General features: G+C 35.8%; 1 protein-coding gene across 3 annotated transcripts in view; it reads right to left on the bottom strand.

Moving 5' to 3' along the window:
- The window catches only part of EYS (eyes shut homolog (Drosophila)), an 859,267-nt gene that overhangs the window by 256,086 nt on the left and 591,579 nt on the right, over nucleotides 1–11,602 (bottom strand). For all 3 annotated transcript variants that reach the window (XM_017739228.1, XM_017739229.1, XM_017739230.1), the window contains one exon: nucleotides 3,809–3,959. In XM_017739228.1, coding sequence (XP_017594717.1) covers nucleotides 3,809–3,959 — 151 coding nt within the window. The remainder of the gene's footprint in view (nucleotides 1–3,808; nucleotides 3,960–11,602) is intronic.

The raw sequence follows: 11,602 nt of genomic DNA, 5'->3' as shown, positions 1-11,602 counted from the left end.
CCCCGTGTCTGTGCCCTCAGGGCCCCTCTCCCAGGGCTACACGGCGGGGGAGGGACCCCAACAATCTTCCTCCTTGGCTTTTAAGATGAACATGACCTCACATTTGTCTTTTTCCCTGTCATCAACTCTAGGCTTTCAGAGGTAATGGAGAGTGGCCTCGTGATAACATCAGCCAGGGGTGCATGCTTGTAAGCATCCTTCTGGATCCATGGCACTTTATATGTCTGGTTTACCTGAGTAGTCCATAACTTTATCTTGCTCTAGTGTTTCTTGTCACCAACCATAGACACTAGGACTGTGATCTGGGAGGTCTGATATCTTCTGAATAGTGAAGAAATCTATTTGGTATTATGGCATTGCTTCCCCACATGTTACAGATATTCTTTTAAATACTTCACTGCTTGAGGGCAAGGCTCTGATCTCCTGAAGAGAGCTGTGGCAAAAACTAGGGAAATCAGTAGAATTGTTGCACCTTGCCTTACCTATTGAGGGCATTCTGACTCTAAGGAATACTAAATAATAATGCAGGAAAAAAAGGAAATATGTGGAAAAAATGCCTGGATATTTGAGATCCGATTAAGAAAATGTGTAGGAAATCATCAGGAGACAGTATTTTACCCTGAGAGCTTCATAGATCATCTCAAACTTCAATCAAAATGGAAGGAAGAGGAATCTAGCCTAGAAATTAATCATTTAACACGAGCCAATTCCAGTAACATGGGACTCCAATGTCAACAGTTTCTGGCAGCTAGAAGTTCCTGTTAGAAACTGAAGGAGCCTGGGGTCTGAAGTCACTGTTCTCTGCAACTTCCACGGTATGGGAAGGTAGGAGAGCCAACAGCAAAGTGAACTACTCCTTTGAGAGAAGGACCTAAAGCAAGACAATGTATTATTAGGTGAAGACTGTGGATATCACAAGGGTCATTATCCAACTTGACTCCAAGAGTGATCAGAGCACTTGTCAGAAAAAGCTGAGTCTCAGCTGGAGCAGAAATCTCCCTTGAAGCAAACTGCAGGACGAAGGTCAGAAACAGACCTGTTCTCTTTCAGGGATGATGAACGTTTTACAATAGAAGACTGACTGCCTGGGTCTAAACTGATGGGAAAGAAACTTTCTGGAGTGGTTTCCTACTGCTGAGATTGAAAAGCCCACATAAAGAGTACTTGGACAGGCAGTTCTCCATTCCCTGACAAAAAGGAAAAACCCAGCCTTTATAGACTATATTTGTCTTGTAGCCTACAGACTTTGACATGGAAGCCAAGGAAAATTGAACTTCCCTAAAGCCACAAAAACATAAAACTTAAGCAAAATGAGATGCTAAGATCAAAATGAACACAAAAATCTCAAATAAGTAAAGAAAATTAAGTGAAATAAAAGGCTGATGTAATCTCAAACAGAAAGAAAGCTGCAAGAAAGCTCACTGGAAAACTAGAGAGGACACTGAGAGTAGAGGATATATTTTTGCCTTTTTGGGGAAATTATAGGAATGTATGCTTTCCAAGTACTAATAGAGGTTAAGTATCACTAGCTTAAGCACTTGTACATGTCCCACATCTATTACCTAATTTAGATAACAAGCATGAACTGCAACATCTCACCTATTAATCCTGCATTAAGAATAGACTTGAACTGCAACATTCTCAAAAAAAGAAAGCCCATGTTGATATGACAATCTAACACATGCAGGCACATTTTTTAGCAGTAAATTACCTTTAAACCATTGCATTTCATACCTATTTGAACTTCCCTAAGGTAAATTTATTTTTATGGATTTTATTTGGCCTTCAGCTATTAAAGAGCTATTTATCATCTCAAAATTCATTCTCATATACACATTACTACTATATTCCTCAAATAAATTGCTTCTTTACCTGCTCCAAAAAACACTACATCAATTGAACTTCTCTAAGCCTTCACTATAAATTCTTTGGGGTATCCCCCAAAAATTTCTCTTCACTTCTAGAAGACAGGTCATTTAAACACTGAAAATATAATTTTCATATATCTCATTAGTATAGAACATTTCTTGAAGATACATTTCTGTAGTAAATAAAATTCTATATACAACTCAGGATAAAATATTCCAGATGAAAGTATAGTTTGTGTATGAACATTTGAATTAAGGGAAAAGTTGTATAACTACGAATATTGCTTGATGTGTTCTTTTAATGTCAGTATGAGCTACTTAGAAATACACTTTTTTGCTGAATATTTTACAACCTAAAAAGCACCTACTCACAAGAACTTTTAAGGTGGATTTCAACAGTCTTGTCACAGCATTGATTACTGTGCAATTTATTATAAGGTGAAAGCAATCTAGAAATGCTACATTACAGCAGCATCAAAAACACGCCTGTGCTTGAAATGACTCTATTTTCCTCATGATAAGATGACCTTCACTTACTGAAGAATGGAACAGAAATAAAAAGGTTAAATCAATTGCACAGGGTGAAGCCTACCTGAAAGTACGGCATAAAATGTGAAAACTGGACTACGTATGTCCAGTTTTTACAGTGCATTGGAGAAACAAAACCCCTGCAGACTAACTTTGCTACAGTTGTGGGGTGACACGAATCCAAAGATCCCTGTTCAGATAAATGAGATCTGCACTACACCAACTCAGCACTAACAGTGTAATTTATTTCTCCACATGTGGAAAACATACAAACACTCACAGATAGTCCTTGTTATGTAATGGTGAACAGTTTTACATTCTGGAAACACATTTGGGAACGAGACAAGAGAGTTAAATAGTCCAGGTAGCAACACAGGTTGGCTTTAGATAAGTGAAAGACAGAGACTGACTTGGAGCTTTATGACTAGTGAGGCCACCGGCATCTTATGTCAACAATATAATTTTAAAAATTTATACATAGCTAGGACAATAGCCCCTTAGATGCAGAGGTGCTCTCCATACTCTGACACCTGACAAGATGCAGAAGGCTGAGCCAGCTGCATTGCGAGCTGCATTGCACAATGGCCATGCTGCTGGGAGCTGGGCTGAGTGTGCCCTGGGTGTATGGTGCCAGTCTCAAATGAATTACAGGGCCTGAGTCTTTGATCTGTGTTAGCATGAAGAATTTGAGTCTCATAAACTGGAATAGAAGTTCCTAACTATACTCATCCTGATTTGGAAAAAAAAAAAATACTGGAAATCACTTAAGTGATGTGTATCTGTTATTGTGACTACTCTACCCCAAAATCCTTGTCTCCAACTCTCTGCATGACCCTGTGGGTATTCTTCTTCCCTTGCTCTGTACAAGCCCCACTGCATATTACTTCTCATCCCTGCATTCCGTGGTTACCTGAGCTGCATACAGATGCTGACAAATTCAAGCTCCTGTGCTATCTCTCATTCATTAATGCACTTTCACAGGTTAGCTTTCTCTTGCCTGGTCTATTTTTACACGTACCTGTCTATGCCAGCACAGGATGTAAACAGAGCCTCCTTCATTTTGAAACAGATTGCAGTTAATACTTTTCACGTCTTCACAGAACTAGCACCTGAGGTAACAGGTACCTTCTCTAAATTTGATCATATTTGCTTCTTTACTCTGACTAATCAAGACAATCAGGATTTCAGATAATGAATTTAGACCATAATGCTCTTTTTGTTCACTTTTGTTCCCCACATGAGAAATACACTGCAAGGGACCATACTCATCCCTTAGATGCAACTCTTAAAAAGCTGTAAGTAATTTTTATTTTTTGCATGTTTTAAATCTCTTCAGTTATATAATATTCAACATGCCACTCCTAAAAATAATACAAATTTAAATAAAAATAAATAATAATAATAAAAAATACCTGTTTTGCTGCATAACGATGAGGCAAACCACCAACAAATATGGATCCTGTTTCAAGCCAATAAGAACTGGACCAGATATTTCTAGTTATACTTGTATTTGAAGATATCTTCAGGACTGACATTTCTGCTTCACATGGTACCATGCCCTGCCTGCACAAATTCAGAAATAGGCACATTTTACCACCACATATTGTTTACATTACTGTCTATCTGACAAATTAATTAGGTTGTTAGTAAACCAACAAGGAAAGAAAATAAAATAAATGGCTGTTTTATATTATAGAACTATAAATATAAAAGAAGCTATTTAACAAGCTATTTGACAAGTCTTTGGGGTTTGAAATTCCATTAAAATAAAGCCATATTGTAAATCTGGGCACTGCAATTGCTAAAAAAAGCCAAAGCACACAAATGACTGAATAAAAAGAGTTAGACAATTTTTATCAATACCAAGAAAACTTTGTAATTTGAAAAAAATACATCTATTGAACTGAAATATTTTAAATATCGTTCTTTCTCATCACACACACAAAATACAAACCCCTAAAGCAATTTAAAACAAGCTGCATTTTAGAAAGTGCAGAGGTACTATAACAATCTGTAATACTTATCTTCAAAAGCATCATTCCTAAAGCTGAAGTTGGTAATATTAGGCCCTGAAATTAATATATACATTCCCATTACCCTCCCCCACTCACATATCCTCTTAAAAGTGTTGCTGTTAACAACATGCATAAATTCGCAACAACAAACAGAAGGTACCAGGCAAACAATTTGGTTTCTTTCAATTTTTTTTAATGATGTAAAGGTCATTTGCATTCCAATGACCAACTGGCAGCAATCACTTTATCTTCATGTAAGAAAGGACAGTAAAGAAATATCAGAACTAAACCAGTCTCTCATGGAGGAATTTCTTCCAGCCTATCCTTCTCTCTGTACATGAAACAAATGAGAGTTCAATCAGCTCTATATTTAAAGATATTCAAGTGCCTTTGTAATATGGGTGTCACAAAAAATCTATGTGAAAGTAGTACATATAAAAAAACCCAAAAAACCCAAAACAAAAAAAGCCCCAAACCACAAACCAACAACCCACAGCTCTGTAAAAGCAATTTGGGTAGGATGCAGTAGGTAAAGTATGAATTCAGCTTATCTCTGACAATGTAAAATTACCTTCTGAAAATTCTTGCAAAAAAGAGCATAAAAAGTTTTCTTAACTATTTTCTGTCAGATAGTAATATATGGATTCTCAGACATTATTTCATAAAGTCCTCCATGTGTTTTTAACTGAGAGAATGGAGAGTTAACGTTAGTAACATTTGCAAACAGTTCTCTATGTTTTCCATGTAATTCTGTTGTGAGATACTTTCAGAACAGTATGCAAACATAGTGATATGTATTTAAAGAAAGGCCTATAAATATTTGTGTATGCAAAGTGGCTTGTCCATCCTATAGCAAATAACTTCAGATGAAGAATAAAAAATTTTGGTTTGTGGCTAAAATCAAGAATGAAGAAGAAATAAATTGGGGTTTTGATTCTGTGGACTGAAAACTAGCATCTTAATGGATCTATGCAGGGGATTTTTTTTGTTCTCCCCTCAATATTTTTTGAACTTGATAATTAATAGCTAACATGAATGTGAAAAAGGAGCTAAATGTATCTAGAATCAAGGAAAGAAATCTTTTTCCTACCATGCTTTTTGGATATTATACAATGGCTGTATGTCTAAGCACACACAGAAGGTTCTGCAGCATGCCTTTTTCATTAATGGCTTACAAAGGAGGTTTGCTGATAATGTGTGTAACTGGCACAATCATTCTCTGTAGCTCTATTTGCAATGGTCAAGAAATTTTTACTAGTGCTCAGTAAAAGTCAGTGTGACATTTTGTATATATCATTCTACAGAAAAGAGTGGCAGTGAGACTCAAAGGAAAAAATATGATTTTAAAAATACCTAAAATTTCTTTTTTTCCTGATAAAATGATATTGTAATTATGAATAAAAGCATAATAATAAGATAATATTTCAGAAATATGTTAAATCAGACTTGTTTTAATACAGCATAATTCTTAAGATGGAGTGGAAGAGGGTCAGGGAGGGATTGACAGGCTTTTCTTTTTAACTATTTAACAGATGTGCTAAGTGAAGTACAGCTGCTCAAACAACTTCTCTTCTGTTTTTCTCTTAATTACTATTTCTTCTGCAGGTTCTGAGATGTTAATGCAGTAAGTAGTTACATGACCATGTATGTAATTCTACCACACAAACACCATATTGATGTAGTTCTTTTCACATTAGCTTTAGATATATTTTTTAGCTTGTCCATAACAGCTTATATGATTGATATGTAAAATTATTTTTGTGTGCATACATTAAAAAAAAAAAAAAGAAATTAATTCCCAGTATTTGGTGTCAGAAAAGAAGTTAATACAATTCAAAGCATGAGCTGCCTTTGCCCTAAGCTTGTTAGAATGTCAGCCATGCACCTCTGATTGTGTTTGATTGAATCTAGCAGGGTCTGGCCAAATTAGAATAATGACTTTAAACCATTATTTTTTAGCGTTTGCTGATGATACAATCACTGGGTCATATATGCACTCTATGAATTTTCCATCAGGATTTTAAAATACTTTTTCTACAATCAGCACACTGGGTGCTTTAAAGGTCAAGTAAGACGACAGGGCTTTTTGCATAATTATAAATGTGGAAATACATACAGCAACTCTGAAGCACTTTTGCTGGGTAAGCTACCAGTAATTGTGCCTCAGTCCAAGCTAGCAGTAATAGTTCACAGTTTCCTCATTTGTAATCACACAAATGTAGTGATTAAATACTGGCCTATTAATTATAACCCGAAGATGAATTCTGTCTAAACACTACTAAATCCATTGCTCAATGCCTCATGGGTTAGAAGGATGGAAAGGTCAGACAATAATTTGATAACTGTTGATATAATAGTCCCTAAATATGGCAATGTCTGTATGAAATCCAAGTCCCTTTACATAATATGTTCACTTTCTGACATTTTACAGTGATGATAAAATGACATTTTTAGGATTATCATAAAATGGTAAAATGGTAACAAAACAAAGGGAAGAGGAGGAGGGAAAGGAGGATGTTCAGAAAAAGTGTTGTGTCAGTTATGCTATGCAGCCTTGTGGGGAATAAAAATTCTTTAACCTGTTTTTTTCTGATAGGAAAGGAAAATATTTTGTTCGAGAAACAAGACTGAAACTTTCACCTGTCTCTAGAAATTTCACTTGAATGTGACCATGCTAAACAACAATAAATAATTCACTGATACCATTGAACTGTTTAGATTGTAATATTAGCATTCAGTCTATTAAACAAAAGCAACAAGATATTTGAAACATTTATACCAAACACCAGTTGTGAACCACCAGAAGTAAAGAAGTTTAGTTATCATATATTATAAAAAATTTCCCAATTTCCCCAATTTTATTGAAGGCAATTGTTTAATTAAAGCTGACAACATATTTCACTTTAATTATGTTTAATTATTATTTATATATTTCTTAGCTTAAAAAAAATACAACTTGCTTTTCACTCAGTATCTAGAGGTTTACATTTTCTGGTTTCATGCTTAAACTGCTCCTTGCAGTACAATGTTTATTTTTGTAAAACTATGACAAAACAATAAACCTACTGTCACTACAATCAAGAGATACTTTTTATTAATGCACATTTAAAAGGTGGGATCAATTTTGACCTAGCACTTGTTTTGAAATCTTTAAGGCTTTTCAAGGGTGTTTGAGACGAATTTAGGAATGGGACCTCTGGACCTCTCTACTCAGAGAGTTTTGCAGGTGTCAGCATTAGAGGTTTTCAAAATCTGACTGAATAAAGCCCTGACCAACCTGTTCTGACCTTGTCTGGCCCTGCTTTGAGCAGGAGGTTGTGCTAAAGACCTCCTGACGTCCCTTCTGGCCTGAATCACCCTACAATTCTGCAATCCTACAATCCTGAGACACCTTCCTTCAGCAAAGAATACCCCTGCAATCCCATACTAGTAATATTTACAGAATGGGGCAGAATCTCTTGTTACCTGCAGTAGATTTACTTAGATAGAACATATACCAGTTCACTCACAGCCATTACATTTTCACTCTGCAGTAAGATGCATAATTGTAGACTGCTCTCATCTGTTGGTGCTGATTTTGCCCTACTGAGACACCAGGTAATACACACTTTCATGTTGCAGATTAACTAATTAGTCAACAACATATTTTTTCTCATTCGCTCTGACAGCAGACGTGTATTTCCTGAGCCTGAAGCTGATTTCTTGGTCTGGTCCTAGATTTAACTACAACTATGATTTAACTAAACAAATAAGAACAATGAAGATAATGATATAAATTTATAATGCAAGGAGGGGAGAAAATAAACTTTGTTTCGTATTCTAAGAAATAAATAAATAAATAAATACGGCACCTCCTTTTCACAGAAGTTACACTTACACTACTACACTAAATAGGTCCACAATTTGAGTTCAAATCCTGGCATGGAATCATCCCTATTTTTACAAAGTCATCACTGTTTCTGTTACAGTTACCATGGAAGTTAGGAACTAGCTCCAATTCTGAAACTCATAAAGTTCTCTTGTTAGTGCAATTCAGGAATCATTTCAAACTCACGTCACCAAACTATTTTACCGTAAGTGATTTTAAAGACTTGATCTGGGACCTGCCAGTTGGCCTCAGTCCAGAGACCAGACTTCAAAATTTTAGTTTAATTTACTACTGTAGATATAGCTAAAGAAAAAAACATTATCTATTCCTCTGGCCCTTTCTGTCTTTGCAGTTTCTTGCTTCTAGTTTCTTGCTGCTCACATCATAGCAACCACAGATACTACTTGTGGAAATTAAACTTAGAAAACTATATGCACGTATTTAAACTTGAGTTAGATGTAAGTAAAGTGTCACTTAGTGAAAAGCTTGGCTCAAATTAGAGTACTATACTCAAGTATTCAGGCAGTAGAAAGTAGAGTTGGACCTAGACTTGCAACACTGTAATTTTAAGTGAAACTTAAAGAATGTTTCTAATAAGAAGATAGTTACACCGTGGGAATTCATATTTACATTGACTCTGCAGGTAAGAGTCTCTATAGCCTATCTGTGTTCTCCTTAATGTAAATTCTGTGCTTACGACATGTGGCCAAAGCAGCCATAGAACACTGAGGCCACTTTTAGTATCCATAAGTACCCTTTGATGTTCCATAGAAAATAATGCAGAACAAAGTCTGATGTATTGTTATTGGCCTGTTATTAGAGCCCTATTTTACTGTTTTTATGTTTCTGTCCTTGCGATAAGTTGTTTCAGAAGATAAAGTAGAAAATTTTCACTCTTATAAGTGACACTAATGATCTCTTTTGAGATCCAAAGCAAAATAAAGTAGCTATGACAGAAACATTTTTAGCATTTTTTTAAGTTAAACAGTCTGAGCAAGAAAACATCACTATACACCACAGACTTGTCACTTGCATGACTCTAAATTTTAGTGTCTGAGTGTCTGCTTTGATGGTAGAGTTCTGAGAATGTGTAGACTGTGATTTGCACCCAAGATGTGGCATGACTAAGTAAGCTTTTATCTTAAAAAGAGGCTGTAAAACAACAGTTTGTTTCAAACTAATTGGTGGTATTAAATCACTATTAACTGTTATTATGACCAATTTAGTATAATTAAATCCATTGCATTCAATGACATTGCCACGAAAAGGCAGTTGTTTATTCTCTATTGATTCATAAGAAGTTTGTGAAAGATAGCCTGTCTGGAAAATTAAAAAAGTATGTGCAACATCTTAAGCTTCAATTTTGTAACGGGTTTTGATTCCATTAAGATTTTTTTTTTAACATCGCATTGATGCAAAATAAAATAACATTATCTAGCTGCAAAAAAGTGCACTAAGTTTTAAACTTTTGGTTTTTTTTAGAAGGCTTGATCAGTGCAGGTTAAGGTTTTTCTCCTGTACTCAGACAGCTATGTAAGCAGAAGGTCTACTTTCACTACCCTCAATTTCTGAAAACTAAGTGCAAGATATGAAAATATTAATGTCAAATTTTTCTAATATAACTTCTAGGCTTTGTCCATTTCCACTATTCCTTTCTCCTTGAAATCTTAGTTCTGGCTGAATGAAGAAAGTAATTGCTGTCGTGACTTCAGAATGGCAAAAGGTGTTCTGCCATGTTTGGCAATGCCAGACTGAGACGGTTCAAAAGGAGTATCATGACGTAGCATCAGCAGTATAACCCCATGATTGTTTACTGATAGAAATCCTGCTTTGGAAAGAAAATTAAATTGATCATTTTAAGAAGACAAGCTTCAACCTAACATTTTAAAGAAATTCTGAAGTTAGTGGAGGGCTGTGAATATGTATAGCAGATATTGTGGAGCCTGGATGATCTCACTGGCATTTCTTATATAGTTATAGGCATGGTTTGACTGGCAGCTTAGGCAAAAGACTCTATATGAGCCCTGGAATCATTAGTGAGGAGCCAAAAAAAAGAAAGAAGAAGAATAAAGTGGTTTAAATGTGGAAAAAACAACCAAGCCTTTTGAAGCCAAAGGTGTCCCTTTGAAGGCATTCTGAATTTTCTCCCTTTTGTTAGAGTGACTTACCCAAACAGACATGACGCCCTTCTTTAAGGAAAGACTTTATTTAGCACACAAGATAACTAGCTTCTTAAAATGTTACTATTTTTAGTAATGAAAATATAGCAGTAAGTGTGATTAAATAAAAGCCTTGAAGACAAATTTATTCTCTGACTTGAATACATTTTCTACCAGACACAGTTAGTCCTAAACAAAATCTCCTTTCTTCCATGGCCTTACAAGGCTCACCTTAGTGCTGGCCACCTATAGCAGGCAGACTGCCCTTTTTTCTCCAGGGTTTTCTCAGTCTGCACTGTTGCTGCAGACACTCTGCAAACTCCATCCTGCCCTTCAGGGAGAAAAAGCTTATTTGCTTTCAGAAGAGGTGCATCTCCCTGCCTCCAGATAACTCTGACTGAAAGGGATTCACGTGGGATAAAGTAGAAAGCCGGCTTCCTTCTTACTTAGTAGGAGTTACAGTGTACAGAATTCACACAGCACTGTCTGAGTAAACAAGACTGTTATACTGCTTGTCCTGTTCTTTGCATCTTCCTCCTTTATTCAGTAGAGAAAAGGACTGCTTGCATCATATCTGATGCAGTATGATGACTTTAATAAAATTTATGTCTTCAGGTTTCTGGATGCAATGTAAAGTGCCTAACAGCATTTTTCTCCCACTACAGAACTGGTTAATTATTTTCATTTCTCTATTTTCTGGGACATGTCTCAAATAACAGAGTGGTGAAAAGGTATCTAGCAGATAAAAAGATCTTTGAGGTGAGAGTGAATTACACCTCATATGTCTGTGCTCCTTGCACAGTCCTGGGCATTACCTCAAGACCTGCGATGTAGGGTTAGCAGGGTCAGAAGTGAATCTCTACCCACCTTTTATTTTCAGCTTTTTACTGAAGTACTGGATGGGGTTTTCCAGAAAGAATGAAGTGTATATATAAACTGCCCACCAATGCTGTGGGTTTAGGAAGAGGTGACCAGAGTAAAGCATATCATAGGAAAACATTTAAGAATTAGAAGGGCTTGATTTAACTGAAATCTGTGTTTTTCATAGACTTCAAACAAAATATTGATCATTTAAGACATAGAAGAGATCAAATTACTGGTCTCTTTGTGGTCAAATAAGTGTTCCCTTCTGCCCTGAAAATCTAAACCCAAGAAATTTTAGGA

Source organism: Corvus brachyrhynchos, unplaced genomic scaffold (genome assembly GCF_000691975.1).
Source record: "Corvus brachyrhynchos isolate BGI_N302 unplaced genomic scaffold, ASM69197v1 scaffold136, whole genome shotgun sequence".
Classification (NCBI taxonomy): Eukaryota; Metazoa; Chordata; class Aves; order Passeriformes; family Corvidae; genus Corvus; species Corvus brachyrhynchos.
Note: the sequence above shows the minus strand (reverse complement) of the source record. Positions and strands in the feature narration are given on the sequence as shown.